Source organism: Schistocerca serialis, chromosome 5 (assembly GCF_023864345.2).
Source record: "Schistocerca serialis cubense isolate TAMUIC-IGC-003099 chromosome 5, iqSchSeri2.2, whole genome shotgun sequence".
NCBI lineage: Eukaryota > Metazoa > Arthropoda > Insecta > Orthoptera > Acrididae > Schistocerca > Schistocerca serialis.
In genome coordinates, this window is record NC_064642.1 from 144,305,472 (window position 1) to 144,327,136 (window position 21,665).

The 21,665-nt window shown below is 40.2% G+C and overlaps 1 protein-coding gene across 3 annotated transcripts in view; it reads left to right on the forward strand.

Annotated features, from left to right (window-relative positions):
* Positions 1 to 21,665, forward strand: part of LOC126480820 (condensin-2 complex subunit G2-like) — a 290,712-nt gene that overhangs the window by 235,065 nt on the left and 33,982 nt on the right. For all 3 annotated transcript variants that reach the window (XM_050104156.1, XM_050104158.1, XM_050104157.1), the window contains exons 21-24: positions 5,600 to 5,766; positions 18,900 to 19,154; positions 20,312 to 20,542; positions 21,395 to 21,649. In XM_050104156.1, the coding sequence (XP_049960113.1) occupies positions 5,600 to 5,766; positions 18,900 to 19,154; positions 20,312 to 20,542; positions 21,395 to 21,649 (908 nt within the window). The remainder of the gene's footprint in view (positions 1 to 5,599; positions 5,767 to 18,899; positions 19,155 to 20,311; positions 20,543 to 21,394; positions 21,650 to 21,665) is intronic.

The window sequence follows — 21,665 nt, forward strand, 5'->3', positions numbered from 1 at the left end:
TAATTTCTTTTATCTCCATACATTTCATTAATTTCTTCGTCATCTGCAGAGCTAGTTGACATATAAACTTGTACTACTGTAGTAGGCGTGGGCTTCGTGTCTATCTTGGCCACAATAATGCGTTCACTATGCTGTTTGTAGTAGCTTGCCCGCACCCCTATTTTTTTATTCATTATTAAACCTACTCCTGCAATACCCCTATTTGATTTTGTATTTATAACCCTGTATTCACCTGACCAGAAGTCTTGTTCCTCCTGCCACCGAACTTCACTAATTCCCACTATATCTAACTTTAACCTATCCATTTCCCTTTTTAAATTTTCTAATCTACCTGCCCGGTTAAGGGATCTGACATTCCACACTCCGATCCGTTGAATGCCAGTTTGCTTTTTCCTGATAACGACGTCCTCCTGAGTAGTCCCCGCCCGGAGATCCGAATGGGGGACTATTTTACCGCCGGAATATTTTACCCAAGAGGACGCCATCATCATTTATCCATACAGTAAAACTGCATCCCCTCGGGAAAAATTACAGCCGTAGTTTCCCATTGCTTTCAGCCGTTCGCAGTAGCAGCACAGCAAGGCCGTTTTGGTTAATGTTGCAAGGCCAGGTCAGTCAATCATCCAGACTGTTGCCCCTGCAACTACTGAAAAGGCTGCTGCCCCTCCTCAGGAACCACACGTTTGTCTGGCCTCTCAACAGATACCCCTCCATTGTGGTTGCACCTACGGTATGGCCATCTGTGTCGCTGAGGCACACAAGCCTCCCCACCAATGTCAAGGTCCATGGTTCATGGTTCATGGAGAAGTAGTTAACTATAACCTCATAATCAAAAAGATGATTTTTGTCCACACGAAATTCGTTTCAATAACAAATTAAATGCATTAAAATACTAGAACATAACTTATTCAGATTCCAACCCTTGTAATTAAAATTAAAACGGCAATCAAGGCCTACCTGGTGCTTGGGAGCCTCTTTAGCTGGAACCACAGTGCTGTCTTTTCGAGTATATTCCATTCCTTCACTGCGTAATTTCTTCCTTTCAGTTTGAACACTACCTTCACCTCTCTTCCTCCGTTTTGGTGGAGTTATCCTTTCGATTTTTCAACATTGTGTATTATGTATCTGTAATAATTACTTCAGCAGTGTCCTATTGTTGCAAACAAACCACAGAGCTACTTCAACTGTCAACAATTCACGCAAGTATGCGCCAAGACAATAACAGATAACAGAGGGCGCATGACTTGTTCTTTGAACATCAATGTCGGTGTTAGATGTGAATGCCACTTTGTGACAGCTGTAAATACTGTTTGCACTGTTCTGGCGTTTGTATCAGAATAGATGTTATTGGCATTGGAGTTACAGTGGAATTTCACCTATAACTCAAATTTTCATTTTTTGGCGCTTGACCCGTTATTTACTTACATGCCACAACTATATTTTCATCCAACAATTACTTCTCTTTTGAATGCACTGTCTACAAACAAATCTGGGTCATGATGATGGGCACCTGCATGACACCATCCTATGCCAACCTGTGCATGGACCATGTAGGGGAATCCTTTCTAACCACCCAAACCCGTCATCTGGTTCAGAGTCATTCATGACATCTTCGTGATCTGGATCGAAAGTGAGGACACCCTATCCACATTCCTCCAGAACCTAAACGTCTTCTCTCCAATTCACTTCACCTGTTCCACCTCAATCCAACAAGCCATCTTCTTCGATGTCGATCTCCACCTGAAAGATGGTTACATCAGTACCTCCGGCCATATGAATCCTACTAGCCGCCAGCAATACCTTCACTTTGACAGCTGCCACCCATTCTGTACTGAGAAGTCCTTTCCATACAGCCTACCATCTATGGCTGTCACATCTGTAGTGATGAGCAGTCCCTCTCGAAATTTACAAAGGGTCTCACTGAGGCCTTCACAGACCATAATTACCCTCCCAGTCTTGTACAGAAACAGATCTCCTGTGCCTTATCCCTCCAGTCAGCCCTCACCTCCCAAAGTCTCCCCCCCCCCCCCCCCCCCCCCCCCCCCACCCATCCAGTCATAGAAGAACATTCCTCTGGTAACTTGGTACCACCCAGGGCTTGAGGAACTGAATCACATACTCTGCCAGGGTTCCGAGTACCTCTTGTTGTGCCCCGGAATGAGGAATGTCCTACCCACTATCCTTCTCACCCATCAAACTTACACAATATCTTCACCCATCCATACATAACCCATGCTCTCAACCCCTTGCCTCATGGCTCATATCCCTGTAATAGACCTATATGCAAGACCTGTCCCATTCATCCTCCCATCACCACCTACTCCAGTCCAGTCACAAGCTTTACCTATCCCATCAGAGGCAGGACTACTTGTGAAACTAGCCAATGATCTACAAGCTAAGCTGCAACCACTGTGCTGCGCTCTATATTTGCACGACGACTAACAAGCTGTCTGTCCACAAGAATTGCCACCGACAAACTGTGGCCAAGGAACATCTGGACCACATAGTTGCTGAGCATGATACCCAACATAATGTTCTTCATTTTAAAGACTGCTTCACAGCCTGTGCCATCCGGATCCTTCCAACCAACACCAGATTTTCATAATTGTGCAGGGAGGATTCTCCCTGCAATATAAGAACGTTCCCATAACCCTCCTGGCTTCAGACTTTGTTAGTCATTGACTTACACCCACAAGCTACTTGATGTGCATGGAATAAGCTGTTTCAAAGATAAAGTCCTTTAACTAAAATAGGCTTGTGCCATTGAAAAACTGCTGATCTAGATAAAATTCACTGCAGATTGATTCAGATAAACGTTTTGCTAAGCTGCTCCTTTTTCGAAAGTTTCACCATCTCTTCAATTCTGAAGAATTAATACAACTTCTTGAGGAAGGAAAGAATGATGTGCTGTAGGCTATAGAGAATATCACCTTCAGATTTTGTAAAGGTCATCACATTTTGTGACACAAAAATGTCCATCTTACTGTCATCTATATCAATACTAATAATAAAGCCATAAAACCTTCATGTCTGTCTGTTTGAACATGCTAATCTCCTAAACTAATATAACAATGAAAATAACCAATTTTTGACAATATAATGTAGTTGGATAGTAAAAAGAAAAAATCTACTCACCAGGAGAACACACATACAAAAAACTCTTTTAGGTATGCAAGATTCCGGAGCCAGTGGGCTAGTCCTAAACCTCTCCAGCCCTTTTCCTTCACTCCTTTTCCTTAGGGTTCAAGTCTTCTGCCAGAAGAAAGTTTGCATACCTGAAACCTTTTTTTATATATGTGGTCTCCTGCTGCCGGTTGGTGAGTAGATTTTTTGGCTATCCAATTACTTTATAATCTCCTAAACTACTAGACGAGTTTTCATAGTGTTTTACTAGTAATTTGAGCGTAGCTTGGGGTAATGTATAGGCTTTACTTCATCAAAATTGGATCATGGAAACAAATATATCATGATTTAAAGTTTATCTAAAATTATTGCAGCCGTCTGTTTGTCTGAACATGCTAATATCCAAAACTACTAGACAAATTTTCGTGGATAACTTGAGCTTCGCATGGGGCAACATATATAATTTAAAGTTTTATTTTAACTTCGTCTGCTCAGCTTAATAGTTAGGAAGTTCAGTCATCACCACATAGCACACAAAAGAACCAATAGATGGCACTGTTAGTTTTTTTTAACTCAATGACAGAGGTGTTTTTGGAAATTTACGCCAGTGACAGAATTAAGCGCTGTAATATTATCTTTGTGAATACAAACTAACGGCAAATTTACTTGACTGGAATACCGGGATTTACCAATTTTACATTGTGCATTAAAAACAAGGCAGTGTTGCTGTGCTAATTGTGATAGGTTTTATTTACATTTGACTTCCTTTCCAAGGAAGTCTTTTTTGCCTCAAGGCCAGAAGTATTTTCGTAAGTTTATGTCAGTGAGAGAATTAAGCACCACAGTCTTATCCTACAAATACAAGCTAGCACTGAATTTACTTGGCTAGAGTATACAGATATACTGATTTCAATTTGTGTGTTAAAAACTTAATGGCACTACTTTGCTTCTTTCAGTAGATTTTTGTTATATTCTTTGCTAGGTAAAATGAATTTATTAAGTTTGCTTTGTGATGTGGTTGCCTACTCACTACATTTTGCTATCATTTTGTTTACAAATAAAAATGCCTAGGGAACAGTCTTTCTGAATAAACCAGAATGGCTAAAAGACCTCGACAATGTGGTCTCAATTATACAATGAAGCGAGACTTGCTGCATCTCGAGAACATCACTTCTCTCCATCATAACAGTACAGAAGTGCAAATGTTGATGGGAAGTGGCACAGGCTAGCGAGTTTTTATACCCCACATTCTGCTTATTCCTGACAGTTTACCATTTCACTTTAAACGTGTAAAATTCGTAGTGAGTTTATGTTCTGCCGTGACCATAAACAAGGCCAGAGGCTGTGTGTTACGGGTGTGGACCTTGGTGTCAGTTTCTTTTCACACAGCCAGTTCTCCATGGCTCTCCCCTGTGATAATTAAGCAAATAAGTTCTTCATTCATATTCCCAATCGTAGTATCCCAAACATTGAATACAAAGTCAGAAATAAATTCCACACATAGAAAGTCCGGGGCACAGCTCTAAACAAATACTCAGGCAATGCTGGGTTTCTAAGCTAGTTATTGCTATGATATTTGCCACTGTGCAATAATGCCAGTTCTGAAGAATAGCCAGAAACTTAAAGAGAAACCAAAAATGTCAAAAGGAGACCCCAAGAACAAATGCCCCCACATATTCCAGCTAAACAACTGAAACTCTGAAGAGCCACTGGGTAAATAGGGCAGAAACACAGCCAGAAGTCGGGCATTATGCAAGAAAGCCGCATGATATGTGTTGAATGTGTTATGGCATCTACATCCCACAGGTAACTGAGTAACACCGCTTCTAAATGTGTCTTGTCACTTATAGGGCCTATCTGTACCATAATTACATGTATCTACAGTACTTTGAAAAACACGGACGGTGTACATCAAGTTGTCTACAGCACCTGGGGAAAGCTCTGGCACTGTGTCTTTTTTAAGGCACCTGCAGCAACAAAAGGGTCAGCTGAAAATTGCAAAAGAAATTTCATTTGGGGTGATTGAGTGGAGCAGGTGAAGAATTCTTACTCTGTTATGAAATGGGATGAAACCTGGGTAGCCCACCACTTAATGGAATTGAAAATGCAGGTGATGCTATGGCAGCTGTTTGACTTTTCTTGACCAGAGACCAATTCCATAGTCATGACATAGTGAAGAGTAACTTCTTCCTTTTCACCATTTTGAAGGAAAACACTTTCAACAAAGGAGGTTGATAGCCAATAGGAACGTGTGCCACGAGCATACAGAAGCTTGAAGTGCAATGATGGTCACATGAAACACAGCAGTATACCTGTGTAGTATGGTAGTATACTTGTGTATATGCCAAGTACTTTTCTTGAGTAAGTAGGCATTTATCTGTTGATGAAATATGTCATAACCTTACTTTCCAAACACATCTCTTCTTGGGGTAGATATGTATAAAATATACTTTTATTCAATTTTATTATTGTGCAGGATTCTTCAAAGCTACTAGCAGCGTTAGGGTTACTGCTCCTTTTTGTACGCTACCGGAGGTATGTGTCAGTTGAAAGCCTGAAGAGTGCGCTTAACAGTGCAGAGTCTGCAGTAGTCAGTTACCATGCACAGATTTCCAAGGAAGCAGATATGGAAACTGATGATACGTAAGTGAAATTTCATTCTATTAACAATGAACTTGACTCATTTGTGTCCTTGTGTATCTTCTTGGCTTTTACGTTTTTCTATCACCCACCTGAATTTGTTAGTATGATGGTGTGCTGAAAAGTAATGCTCTGAATTTTTTATGTGAAAACTCTTAAAGCTTCTTAAGTACAAGAAATCTTATTAACATTCTACATCTTGAATGAGATTTTCACTCTGGAGCGGAGTGTGCGCTGATATGAAACTTCCTGGCAGATTAAAACTGTGTGCCGGACCGAGACTCGGACTCGGGACCTTTGCCTTTCGCGGGCAAGTGCTCTACCATCTGAGCTACCCAAGCACGACTCATGCCCCGTCCTCACAACTCTACTTCTGCCAGTGCCTCGTCTCCTACCTTCCAAACTTTACAGAAGCTCTTCTGCAAAAGTATCTTGTGGAATAAAAATAACATAATACCGAATTTTAAACAATGGAAAACCCAGGCTGAAATAATGACAGTATTATGAAAAGGATAGATAGCTACTTACCATGTGGTGGAGATGCAAAGTTGCAGATAGGCACAACAAAAAGACTGTAAAACAAGGAAGCTTTTGACAATGTGTGTGTGTGGGTGTGTGTGTGTGTGTGTGTGTGTGTGTGTGTGTGTGTTTTTCTATGAATGTGTAGGTATATGTTGTCTAATTCCAGTGAAGGCCTTTTTGCATGAAAGCTTACTTATTTGGCAGTCTTCTCCCCCCACCCCCCACCCCCCCCCACCCCACCTTCGTATCTAAGGCTCAACATCTCGACTTTTAGTGAATGGCAATCTATCCTTTTCGTAATATTGTAATAATACTAAATTTTGTTTGACTGTTGGCCTGTTTTCATATGAAATACAACTACACATACGTTACACAGGCCTGCATTTTTCAGTTGTATGATGTTTTTGAAGTTATGATGATGGATTCCTGTGTATTTTTGTGCACTGAATCCATAAAGACCTTAGTTTTTTTTCCATCATGTCAGAATTTTTTTGCAAATCACAGTTTCTCAGAATGTTATACAAATCCTCCCACTCTGTGACACCAATGAAACAACTGTGATATGTTTTCAGTAGGAATTTAGACTAATTTTTCCTACTGAAAATTATCAAAATGTGTTATATATAAAAAAAATCAAAAATCTAAGATGTACTATGAGATTTAAATAAATAGGAAAGGCTTCCATTTGTTGGCTTACGCTGGAAACAAATAATTGACATCATAAACTGGCAGATGGCAGCACTCTCATCATTAAATGTGTTCTACACCTCAACTGTCAGTGTTGACACAGTGTCAAGAAGCTGTAAAAAGTCTGCGGATTTGTTTTGTTTCATTTGTGGTGAGTTAATGGTGTCAAAGCAAAAAAGACGTGTAACATCATTCTATGCAACCAGAATGCTAAATTGAAGTAGATGATTCAGGAATTGAATCAAGTGAAGAAACTGAAGATAACGAAGAGTAGTACGAACCTGGCAATTCTCCACCCCAATCATTTACACAAACTGAACTGAATGTTTTGATATTGCTCGATTCAAGGCTTAAAGATTAGAATTTTCTTGCTTCTTGCACTTCATTTTCGTGCTTCATGTACAGAGAAAAAGTTTTATTCCATACTTTTTGGCAGAAGGAGACTTAGTATTCTGCAGCTATGTGTGTGGACTGTTTAAAACTCTGTTTGATAGCACTGATTGGAGACTATTAATTGATTCGTTGAAGCGAAGCTTTAAAGTTGCTGTGCTTCATAACAGAAACAGGTGCATGTCAACACCTATAAGGCATTCTGTACACTTAACAATACGACAATTTACAATTTGTTATCTCGAAAATTGAGTACGATGGTCAGATGAGGGTGGTTTGAAAAGTTCTCGGAATCGCCACTTGAGGTCAATGCTAGCCCGATGAGTTGTTCACGTGATATTCATTTTATTGTTGCCTGTAAACATGTGCCATGTCAGTGCTCTTGGAAGGGAGCTGTGGCGTTGATGTGGCTCTGTTGTTGTTCCCGCATAGTGATTTGCAAAGATGGAAAAAATGGAGATTCGAGTAGAGATTAATCACTTCGTAGAGAAAGATATGAAAGCAAAGGACATTCATGCCAATTTCCAGAATACACTGGGGGCTCTGCTCCTTCATATTCAACTATTGCCAAGAAGACAAATGAATTTAAATTTGGTCGGGAGAGCTTAGATGATGATCTGTGCAGTGGTGGACCAAGATGTGTCACTACTCCAGAAATCATTGCAAAAGTGCACAAAATGGTCATGGAGGATCACCGATTGAAAGTGCATGAAATTGCTCACTCTTGACAGATGTAATCTGAAATGTATATCACATTTTAACTAAAAATTAGAAATGAAAACATTATCTGCAAGATGGGTGCCACGACTCTTGACGTGCACTTGCACACGTGCCGTTGCCATGGCAACCACCTTATTCACCTGACATTGCTCCACCAGACTTCCATCTTTTCCCAAAACTGAAAATTTTTCTTGGTGGATGAAGATTCACTTCAGACGAAGAATTGATAGTCGGAGTTGACAACTATTTTGTAGGCCTGGAGGAAACTCATTTTTGAAATGGGATCAAGGCACTGGAACATCGTTGGACCAAGTGTATTAATCTACAAGGAGACTACATTGAAAAATAGAAAAAAGTTTAGGGGGTTGTAAGTACTTTTTTTCTGTTCCATTACGAGAACTTTTCAAACCACCCTCATAAGTGGATCATGTGTGTTGATCTCAAAGTAATATTGATGGATAGCAATGCATTTACACCAAGTTTCCTGTTTTCTTATATGAGTGGGATGGCAATGACAGGGAAAATCATTGAAAAAGAAAGATTGATCACAACAAGCTTCATTGGAACCTGCAATAAAAAATGTGTTCCAGAAACCTCTCATTGAGTTGACAAAAGTTCTCCTTCCACCTCTATATATTGAATTAGGCTTGGTGAAGCAGTTTTGTGAAAACCTTACCAAAAGGTGGTAAAGGTTTTCAGTATATTTCTAAAAAATTCCCAGCCTTATCAACCGCAAAACTAACAGATGATGTCTTAAGGGTCTGGACGTTGGGGGAGGGGGAATAAAAAAATAAAAAAATAAAAATTGAAGTTATTGGAAGAGAAGCCTGGGTCACCTGTAGAGACACAGTAACCAAGTGTATGTGCAACAAAAAGGATCAAAATTTCAAGTCTGTTATTGAGGCTATGCTCCATAAGTACCAAAATTTAGGCTGTTCTACAACTTTGAATATTCATTTCCATTGTTCGCATTTCGACTACATTCCTGAGTATCTGGATGCTGTTTGTGAAGAGATGGGTGAGAGATTCCATCATGATATCAAAGACATTGAAAAGTGTTACCAAGGAAGATGGAATGCTACAATGATAGTGGCCTGTTGCTGGATCTTGCACAGAGATGATCCCAGAGGAGCACATGCACAGAAAGTCCTGAAATAGAGCATGGCTGGTCCAAAGAGATGTTGACGCAAGGACTAGAATCACGAGTTTCATATTTTCTTTATTGTATTTTGTTATTTCCTATTGTAAGTCACAAAATAATACTCTTTATATGAACCAAACCTGTTACACTCAGTCATTAAGCCTCATGTTTGTGATATTTTTTGATATATACTACATTTGGCAAACTGCAATTTGCAAAACAATTCTGATGTTATGGAACAGAACTAAGGTCACTTTTAAGTTCAGTGCACCAAGATACATAGGAATCAATCATTAAAAGTTACAAAACAGAACCATCACAGGCTAGTGTTATGCTGGAGTCAAAGCCATTTTGACTTTGTTAAACCAACAAATCTGAGAAGACACTGGACTAGGTACCTGATAAGAGTAGCTGAATCAGTAGAAATAGATTGACCTTAATGGTTATAAACTTCTTTAACCTGACATATGCCTTTCTTGGATACTAAAAATGTAGGAAAATACAGATGCTACTTACTGTAAAGAAGAGACATTAAGTTGCAGACAGGCACACTTAAAAGACACTTACTTAGAGCTTTCAGCAACAGCCTTTATCAGTAAAGAGAGACACACACCATTTGCACACACAAGCAAGCACACCTCACGCACAAACAACTGGCAACTCCAGCATCTCAGTCCAGAATGCAACTGTCATGTAAGATGCAAGCACCAATCTGGAGGGGGTGGGGAAGGGGAAGGGATAGTAGTGTATGGCTACAGAGAAAGATGAATGCTGTCTGGTAGAGTGTGCAGGGACTAGAATGCCAGCAGGTGTAGCATCAGGAGATAGTGGGACAGGAAGGTGGGGAAAAAGGAGCAAAAAAGGAGAGTAGCGGGGAAAGATGGGCGGATGCATTGGCAGAGGGCTGCAAATAAACAAGGTGGGAGATGAGAAAGGGGAGGAGGTTGTGGAATTATTTCAGTGGGGACACAATAACCAGCCACAATAGGTCATCAAGGATTGTTGGGTTTACGGATTTTGGAGAGCATGTAGATGGATATGTGGGGTGTCAAAGGGTTGAAGAGGGAAATGTTCTGGGAAGGACCTAAGGCTTAAAGCAGGGATTGGAGGTTGTGTTGGACTTCTGGGATGGGATCATTGTGGCAGAGTTTATTGGTGGAGGAGTCAGGTAATTGGCTTGGGGGGGGGGGGGGGGGGGGTTGAAAGAACCAGAAACCAGATAATTGACAGAGGCCTTCTGCCAGGCAGTCACTGCAATTCATAACAACTGTAGTGGAACCTTTTGTCTGCAGGTAGGATGATCAGTCAGGATTTGTTTTTTGTTTGTGTATGGCTGTTCTTTCTTTCACTGGAAGGTCACAGTATTCTGAGGAAGGAATCTGGGTAAGGATGGTGAGGCCAAATTGAGGGTAAGGAATTCCTGGAAGGTGACCAGCAGGTGGTTAGGTGGCAGAGGGGGAGGATCACAGTTGGATGGTGGTATGAACTGGAAGAGGCAGGGTTCAATGTTGGAATTAGGATGGTTTTGGGTGGAGGGATTGGCAGCAAAGAAGTGCTTCCATTGCAGAGATCGGGAAAAGGAGAATAGGTCTTTGAGAAGTCTAACATTATTAAATTTGGGTGTATGGCTAAAGGTGAGACCTTTGGACAGGACTGAAACTTCTGTGGAGCTGAGGGTTTGGATGGAAAGGTTAACAACTGTTTTACAGGAATGTTTTGGCTCTGGATTTGGTGGAGAGTTTTTGGGATGTGGCAAGTTGAAAAGGTCAGCTAGGCAGGGTTTACCAGCTATTTGGGGGGGGGGGGGGGGGGGGGGACGACGAGCAGGAACGCTGTGGGTACAATAGGAATTGGATAGTGGTGTCCTGAGACAGTACTAGAATGTTAGCAGGTTGAATAACTTATAGAGGTGGTGTCTGGAAGCAAGGAATTCAGTTTCAGAGATGTGATGCATGGGGCAGGGACTGCAGAATAGTAGTATCTTACAGAGGGAGCAGAGGTGGTTGTGGGATCCCTGTGCCATGGAAGTGTGTTTTTGAAGTACCAGGTTTGTGGGAGCCAGGAATTGGTGGAATCTGAAAAGGTGTAAGTCATTATGAAAGGAGGGATCCAGAGAAAAGAATCCTTACTGTCAGCATGGTTGGGGGATTCCATGGTTTAGGCAGCATTTGAGAAACAGGATGTTGGACTGGGTTTTAGCCAGGGAAAGGGATACTTTTCTGAATTGATGCAGAAAGATGGATCAAAGGTCCATTGTGGCAAGAATGGTGTAAAGGAAATGGGAATGATGCAGAAATGGGCAAAATAGTTGTTGATGGTGGTGAAAGGAACTGGATAAGCGCAAAGATGGATGAAGATGTCCATATACGTAAAATACATAAAAATATGTGAAACTGCATGACACCACACAGAAATATGCACAAATGTGTTAAAAAGGCACAGAAATGTGAGAGAAAAGGATACTGATGTATTTCAATGAAAAGTTTCTCAACAAGCAACAATACAAAAAAAATTTTTCATTGGACTTCACATAATTTAATTTTAGTGACAAGCTTACATCTCAGTGTTGGTGGAAAAAAATTTCTTTTACAGAACACTGTAAGGTGCAGGTAAGTTGATAATTCTGAAAAATTATAGATATTTAAATATACCCCCTTTAGTAAGAAAAATGTGGGGTACATCAGACCAGTGAGCATATTGGGTGGTGTCATTGTTCAGTGATGTGTGACAATCAGTGTACATGGAAAATTATGTAAGATAATGAAACGATTGGCATATTTAATCTCAGAAGGGTTCTGTCTGCCGATGAAAGTTACACAAATGCAACGAAAATTATATTCATGACAATGAAATGAGGAAGATAATTGGTTTTGCAGTAATGACAATTATGTATAATGAATGAGTTAATTGTTGTCAGAAAACATGAGTACACAACATTGACATCCAGTATCTTTGAGCTCCCACAAGAAAAGGGTACAAGAGTGTTTATCGGACCAATGAAGTTACAAATTCACTCGTTAAAACAACACAGAATAGCAGTTGTACAAAATTCACAAGAAGTTTGACATCTTTGACAAAAATAAATCTCTGGTTTTCTGTATGTTTTTGTTGTACAGAGTGGTTTAAAGGGTACTTAAAAATGTAATGTTTCATCGCCCCCTTGAATGCTGGAAGTTATGGCGTAAACAACCTACACTTCATGCTTTCAGTCACATCATTCAGTCATAATAACTTTCAATCTGATATACCATAACAGTTTTAACAGAAATCCTAAATCATGGGTGAGACAGAATTTGTTGGAAATTTGCAGTGACAATAGTTGTTTGAAATTGATTTTGACAGGTGCTGTTATGTCATGCATGTTTGTGTTGGCACAACGTTCACATAATTTCAGCATTGGACGAGAATTTAGAAATGAATTTCTCTGTGTGTCTTAAAATTTCAGCATTGGACGAGAATTTAGAAATGAATTGCTCTATATGGCTTATAAGTTCTCTCCTTCCCCATTTGGGTGTAGCTCACGGGAACAAGAGTCAGAAAAAACTCTAGCGAGGGATGTAAGTCCTCATGTCTTATCTCTCTGGGAAGTGAGGTCAACCTGGAACCAACAAGGGGCGGCAGGCATTGTCATCCCACATGACTGCTGGTGGCTAATGTCCAGTAAGAGAGCAGTATGGTGCCAAGTGCAGGAGTTGGGGGTGCTTCTCCGTGTTTTATGACTTATTTTGAAGATATGTATCTGCTGCTTGTAGAGAGCAAGGACCACGGGAAACAAACTCTAGCCTTGTAGTGATCCTCTCTGAATTTCTTGAACCCTGTTGTGAGGCTATGAACATTGACGGGAGAACTTTCAGGTGTTATAAAGATGTGTGATGTCATATCACAGGACCGAAATGAATACTTCTTGGTAGTAGAAGAGGGTTGCATTTTGTCATTGGAGGCTGAAGAAGGTGCGCTATTTTTGTGGAATTCTCTGTCAGATGGAGTCCTTGTGATTGGATAGCAGTTTTGTGATTGGCAACTGGTACCTTTGTGGTGAAGGGGGAGAGGCAGGGCGTGAGTGAATGCTGCAAGGGAAGCAGATCGGGGTAGGACACAAGAGTGCACATATTGAATTCAGACTGGAATGCCTTGGTGTGCTAATTGACTTGGCGTAGCGGTGCAGTAGTTGCAGCCACATCTTAGAGACCCACAAAGGTGCTAATGACTCTTCACAAAGGGGCAAGCACATCTGCAATGCGTGGCTCAGCACAGCACAGTCGTACTTATGGTAAGCATAAGTCACAGCATCAGCAGAATAGTTCAATTTGATTTCCCACTTGTGGAATGTAGGACAATCATCTGTCTCATCTCCTTTTCCACTGGTAATGAATGTGTGGACTTCTGAGTTTTAGTCACTGACTTCCAGTCACTGTTCCAATCAGGAATTACAAGATTACGTAGTTGTCAATTATCGGTGAACTTTGGAAGAGAGTAAATTATTAAGAGGAAAAGATTTAATTTAACTGATGTGAGAGTGGTGCTGCTTTCCATTTAATCTTCATGCAAATTAGGATGGATATAATTGTCATAGGTTTTTGATTATTTATCTTATATTTTGATCCTATAAAGGTGTTTATGAAAAAGCATTAGTACTGAATTTAAGCTGTGTTTCTGTTTGACCCCTTCACTTATGTTAAGTTGTAGACTTTTAGTACATATCCACAAAGAATTTAGCAACCAGCTCAAAATCATAACCAACAAACTACTGCAGTCACATAATGTTAGAATGAAATTTTGTGCCAATTCTCCTCTTCAACAGAGTCTAAGGCCATAATTTTCACGTTATCCATTTAACTTTGGGCTCAAAAATTTAGAGGTTAGTTCTTAAAAAGGTTGCCTACACACAGTTTGGGAGGGTTAAGGGAAATTCTACACTGTGCGGGGTTTTTCAGAAACTGGTGGTGTACATACACTCCTGGAAATTGAAATAAGAACACCGTGAATTCATTGTCCCAGGAAGGGGAAACTTTATTGACACATTCCTGGGGTCAGATACATCACATGATCACACTGACAGAACCACAGGCACATAGACACAGGCAACAGAGCATGCACAATGTCGGCACTAGTACAGTGTATATCCACCTTTCGCAGCAATGCAGGCTGCTATTCTCCCATGGAGACGATCGTAGAGATGCTGGATGTAGTCCTGTGGAATGGCTTGCCATGCCATTTCCACCTGGCGCCTCAGTTGGACCAGCGTTCGTGCTGGACGTGCAGACCGCGTGAGACGACGCTTCATCCAGTCCCAAACATGCTCAATGGGGGACAGATCCGGAGATCTTGCTGGCCAGGGTAGTTGACTTACACCTTCTAGAGCACGTTGGGTGGCACGGGATACATGCGGACGTGCATTGTCCTGTTGGAACAGCAAGTTCCCTTGCCGGTCTAGGAATGGTAGAACGATGGGTTCGATGACGGTTTGGATGTACCGTGCACTATTCAGTGTCCCCTCGACGATCACCAGTGGTGTACGGCCAGTGTAGGAGATCGCTCCCCACACCATGATGCCGGGTGTTGGCCCTGTGTACCTCGGTCGTATGCAGTCCTGATTGTGGCGCTCACCTGCAAGGCGCCAAACACGCATACGACCATCATTGGCACCAAGGCAGAAGCGACTCTCATCGCTGAAGACGACACGTCTCCATTCGTCCCTCCATTCACGCCTGTCGCGACACCACTGGAGGCGGGCTGCACGGTGTTGGGGCGTGAGCGGAAGACGGCCTAACGGTGTGCGGGACCGTAGCCCAGCTTCATGGAGACGGTTGCGAATGGTCCTCGCCGATACCCCAGGAGCAACAGTGTCCCTAATTTGCTGGGAAGTGGCGGTGCGGTCCCCTACGGCACTGCGTAGGATCCTACGGTCTTGGCGTGCATCCGTGCATCGCTGCGGTCCGGTCCCAGATCGACGGGCACGTGCACCTTCCGCCGACCACTGGCGACAACATCGATGTACTGTGGAGACCTCACGCCCCACGTGTTGAGCAATTCGGCGGTACGTCCACCCGGCCTCCCGCATGCCCACTATACACCCTCGCTCAAAGTCCGTCAACTGCACATACGGTTCACGTCCACGCTGTCGCGGCATGCTACCAGTGTTAAAGACTGCGATGGAGCTCCGTATGCCACGGCAAACTGGCTGACACTGACGGCGGCAGTGCACAAATGCTGCGCAGCTAGCGCCATTCGACGGCCAACACCGCGGTTCCTGGTGTGTCCGCTGTGCCGTGCGTGTGATCATTGCTTGTACAGCCCTCTCGCAGTGTCCGGAGCAAGTATGGTGGGTCTGACACACCGGTGTCAATGTGTTCTTTTTTCCATTTCCAGGAGTGTATAAACACACAATTATGTGATAGATGAAAAGTTACATAGTGAAATTCTGTGAATGAGTTTACGCTTTTTGTTGTTTATAAAATCATTCTTAAGTTTTCACACATTTTAGCAAATGTCTTTGTGAAATTTAATGAAATATGTTTCACATTCCAGGTCTTGGGTAGGACCCCTCTAAAAGCTTTTAAAAAGCCACAGGATGGGGTGGCATTTTCTCTAGAGAGGAGATTTGAAATTGACAAAGCCATAGATTTTCTTCTAATAGCACTGCCATCAAAATAGGTGCTGCGCCCACCATTTCAGATTAATATTTGGTGTGCGGGCTAACTTGCCCTACGTCATCATGAAAGACTCTATGACAGATCATGCATTGTGGCTTTCCTTGCTATAAGTTTGTGATGCAGGTCAGTGACTTGAGTAGTTGCACTCAGGAAGGCCTTACATTAATAGACACTTTATGTGCCCTAATTGGTCTCAGATACATACAACTTTATAATATGGCAACTATAGCCATTGAAATTCGTGTGAAATTGAACTTGAATAAACTGCAAAGAGTTATGATTTACTAACGAATGGTTTCGCTGTGTTAAAACAGCATCTTCAGATTGTTAGTTGTGTCACATTAATAAAGGAGACACCCCCAACCTGTCACATAATCAAACCCCATGAATAGAGGAAGTCTCAGCAAATAATAAATAGCAGAGCATTGGTGCGAATAGTGCTGGGGATGAGACATATGCTTTAACCTCGCGATAACCAACTACAGGTGCCTCATCCTCTGTCCTATTCGCTGCAGCTGCAGTTGTATACAGCTGACCACCTCCAATGCTTTACCCTTGTGATGATCAAATACAGGTGCCTCATCTGCTGCTCTCTTCACCCCAATGATCTGCCACTTATTATTTGTTGATTAATTCCCCTCTTCATAGAGTTTGAATACGTGACAATGAACGTTGGGGGCGTCTCCACATCTTTATCTATGTGACATTGCTAACAACCTGTAGACGCTGCTTTAACCCAGCGAAACAGATTGTTAATAAATCATCACATAACAGCTGTTTGCAGTTTACTGAATTTCAGTTTACCCTGATCTCAGATAGTTCCACCTGAAGTACTTGGTTCTAGTGAGACTTCTGTACTAACAGACTGTACCACTGCAAGAACATCTGTCTCAAATTTTCCGGCAATCAGAGAATCCTTTTCATTTATCCATCTGTTAAATTCTTCTGGAAACTTCGTTCCTTGTGCAGCCAGGGTTTCATTAATTTTGCATTGCAGTTTAGTGGCCAAATCATTAAATTGCTCAGTCAGCTGTTTGACATTAGTTTCTAACAGAACTTGAGCCGTTTTTAATACACTGATGTCATCTGTTAGCTTTTTAACCATTTCCAGTATTTCTTTGTTTGCTTGTTTTAAATTGGATATCTCCATCTTAATCTGTGACATTTGTTCTGTAGCAACAAGACCAAGAGCAGTGTTAATTTGACTGGCCACCTCCCATCCTACTCAGTCAAAATTAGCGTTCGTCATAATGGGTAATTTTTCAAACATCTCTGTAAATGGATCAGTAGTTTTACTAGCTAGCTGAACTTCCTCATCAGATTGAAATTGTGCATCCAATTCGTGTTCAGAGGTGGCGGAATTCACAGCCTGCATAGTTGGATCATTAACACTACCGCCATCAGCCTTAGGTTCAGTGTCTACATCATTCATGGTATACATCTTCAATAACTTCCCAAATTTAGTCATACCACACAACAAGAATGGCTATTATTAAGTCAACTAAATTACTTGCAACAGAGTTAACTTAATACGCAAAATGACAAGATGGATGCCACTATATAAAACAACAGAACAGCATCTTCAGTCTGTTTTTAAAATGGTGAAATTTTCAGTTTGAAATCTTTTGCAAATTAAAACTTGTAATGACCAAATATGGATCATTAACCATTTATTGCAATGTTCGAAAAATCATAACATGCAAATAGAAGCGAAAAAATCGTGAGATGCAAATGCCAGCAATAGAATTATGTTATCTTTATTTCTATTTATCGTTGTTCTTGATATATGTCATCTAAATATTAATGTGGATTTTCCATTGTTTCATCTAAATATTCATTTGTTATTCCTCTCCAATGTTGGTCATTGAACGTGCAACAGAGAAACCACACAATTTTTATTAAAGGTAACATTTTTTTTTTTTTTCGTTTTTTCTTTTCTTCTTCTTTTTTTTTGGGGGGGGGGGGGGGGGCACTGGGTACGAGATGTATTGAGATATTTCAGTGAGAAGTTTCTTAGTAAGTGACAATACATAAAGTATAGTGAATAAAAATATTACTTCGTATAAGTTAATTATCGCAGAAAGAAAGTACATCCCAATGATGATGGGAAAAAATCCTTTTATGAAAGGGCCATGAGGTGCAAATTAGGTTGATAATTCTGAAAAATGGAAATTATAGACATTTAAATTACCACCATCAGTAAGAAAAATACGGATGCACATCAGGCCAATGAACATGTTGGGTTGCATCATTGTATGATGACATGTGACTGATCAGTTGATAACAATCTTACACTGAAGATTATGGAAGATAAAGAAAATGATAGGCAAATTAATCTTGGAAGGGGAAGGGTTCTGTGTTGATTAATGAAGAGCTAACCACAGAAACAAAAAGTGTTGTGTCGTTTTATCATTGAACAGTCCACTTCTGATTTCACACCAAGGGCCTGTGAATATCATACGAATACAATGAAAATTCTATTCATAACAGTGGAAACAAGGAAAGTAATTGGTTGTACAGCAATTACACAGAATTAATTATAAGGAATAGAGTAATTATTGCCACCGAACTGGAGTGCATAAGACTTACAATCAATCTCTTCAAGCCCCACAAGAAAAACGGTACAGGAACATTTATCAGACAAGTGAAGTTACACGTTTGCTTGTTAAAAACAACGTAGATTAGCAGTTCTACAAAATTCTCAAGAAGTTTGACGTCTTTGATAAAACTAAATCTCTGGTTTTTAAAATATTTTTCTTATACAGAGTGGTTTAAAGAGTACTGAAAAAATACGTTGTTCCAAAGCACAACCCATTTCAGCTAAAAGACAACATTGCCTTTTAGTTCATCTAACATGTTATTTCAATTTATTTTAGTGATCATTAACTGGATTTCAAACTTATTAATGATCAAAACTATGACAATCTCTTTTTCTTCCCAGGGTGAAAAAACTCTGCAGACAGTGTTCTCTTCTACCAAATGATCTTAGTATTTATATTGTATTGCATATTTTAAAATTACAGGGTTTTGGAAAAGATGATGGATGTCCTAAAGGAAGCTCGTACTGAGCTGACAAATCCACAAAAGGAAGCTGAACAGGATGCTGAGCCAACAGATCTCCAAATGGAAGAAGAACAGGATGTTGAACAGCCAGAGAGAGTAAAACAAAAAAAGAGGGCAAGACCAGACACTCCAGTCCATAAAAACAACAATCAAAGTCCTGTAGATGTAAATAAAACCAGCAGTAGGAGAAGAAAATTGAGGACTGGTAAAAGACGGTGAGAACTGTTAGTCCTCATAATATTCTTTTGGAAACATTCTGAAGTATACATTCTTCGAAGGCAATCATTGTATCTTTTGAATTTTTAAGAAAATGATTTTAAAGTAATACAGTGTAAGTTTCTACTTTACAATTATCATTATGGGGTTTGGGAGAGAAATACTCTTCACAACCTACTCATTACCAATGGTGGTCATTCCACAATTGTGAATGACAACAAACATTTATTTAGTTTGTTGCGAGGTTGTATCTTTGAGTCATCCAAACATGTTAAGTTTGTTTCATTTTCATAGAAGGCTATTAGTGTTTACATAACTATAAGTGTTTACATAACTATCCATTTACAAATTTGGTGCTACATTGCAAAACTCCCACGTTGGTGGTAAACACTTGTTTTACATAGAGCGAGAGTGAAGAGGGGGACTGCTATATTCATAGCCATTTATTCCAATAGGAGGAACAACCCAGGGATCCAGCTAATGGTGTGACATGTGTTGCTTCAGATTTTGTTTGACTGTTGTACTGTTGTCATGATGCAGAAACATATTACACACTTTTCTTTACATAGGCGTCAGAGCCGTTACCAATTCCTTACACCAAAAAGCCTAAGAAATTACTTGGTTAGATGGCTGTTGGGAGTAACTAAATCTATGTAAATAATTGATATTGATGGCTGTCCCTTGCCACATTTTATGTCCATGTGAAGGCTAATCTTAGGAACTACTTTAGAGATTTTGACAGATTACTAATACGTAAATATTCATGAGGAAGGCTGCAGTATATAATTTATAAATATTTTTTTGGAAATTGGCTGAAGTACGATGAATTAATGCCATTACTGTGTTTCGTGTCTGTATATAAAGGCAAATCTCAGAAACAACTGCAGGGATTTTGATAGGATTTTCACTGATAGATAGACTGATTGATGAGAAAATTTGATGTGTGTATTATATTACCGATACGCCAGCCAAGTCCTCAGATTGTAGATACTTGGTGCTGCCTAGGTGAACTGGGACCAGTTGCTAGTTTGTAACTATTTCAGTGATCATGAACCAAAAGTGACACTTTTCTTATGTATAAACTGTCTAAATATTGTGGTCCCTTCTAGAAAAGAGCTTTGTTTTTATGCTGTCTTGCATATTTTTAAAATTTCAGTGGTTTGAAGAAGTTGGTGGACGTTGTAAAGCTGACTAGCAGTGAGGTTACAAATCCACAAAAGAAATCTAAAACAAGAAACATAGAAAGGGAAGATGAACAAGAAGTTGAGCCACTAGATAATGCTAAACAAAGTGAATGTGAAACATCAGCTTCATCAGTCAATAAAACACCAGAAGATGCAAATGAAACTAGCAGTAGTGGCAGAAAATTGAGTGCTCGTAGAAGACGGTGAGAATTGTTGGTCACTATATTATTCATTTTGAAGCATTCTGTACCTTGAATCCTTTGAAGGAACTCATTGCTCATTTTGAATGGTCATAAAATGAGTTGTAAGTATGTATATGTATGGTTCTACTTAATAAATACTATTGGGTTTTTGATCAAAACCTACTCATAATCATCAGCACCGGTTGGATTCCAAATTTGAGGTCTATCAGTCAGTTCTGTTTGTTATATGGCGTGATATTAGATTCATATTGTAGTTGTATCTTTAAATCAACTTGATGCCCTGTTTTCATACAAATCAGCAGTAGAGTATACATTGGCTTACATTCATGGTTTTCTTTGTCAGGCTGCAAAACTTGTATCATGATTTAAAGCCATTTCTTTCATGTGCTCAAAGAAAGATGACACTATTCTTACAGTCACCTTTTCTGGCAGGATGAGGAACTTAAGCTATTCCTTTGGTTCTCATTTTGTTTGTTATCTTTCCTTTTTTGTGACACAAACGATGGCTTACACAGTTTCCTTTACATTGGGTTCAAAGCCATTGTGACGCTGATAAACTGAGAACTCTAAGAAGACATAATTTGAAAAGGCGGTTGATGGGAGTAGGTAAATTGTAATAGACTGTTCTTGATGCCTACTGGCTTCTTTGGCTACCATCAACTACATCTACCTGACAGCATTGTGTTTAGTGCATGTTAAGTGTGAATAAATAAGAGACTTCCAAACTATTTCAGTGATCATAAACTAAGTGTATCTCTTATTCATTCTTAGGTGTAAAACACTAAAGCATTCGCTCTCTTCTAGCAAAACAGCTTAGTAATCGTGTTACTTTGTGTGTTTTCAAAATTGCAGTGTTTTTGAGAAGACAATGGAAGTTACGAAGGATACTCACAAGGAGATGACAAATGCACGAAAGCAAGTTGAGCAGGATGCTGAGCCAACCAGTATACGAATGGAAGAGGAAGAAGAAGTTGAGCCTACAAATAGTACAAAACAAAAAGAATTTGAAACACCAGAGCCACCAGTCAATATAAACAATAATCAAAGTCCTGAAGATGAAAATAAAACCGGCAGTGTTGGAAGAAAATTGAAAAACAGAAAAAGACGGTGAGAAATGTCAGTC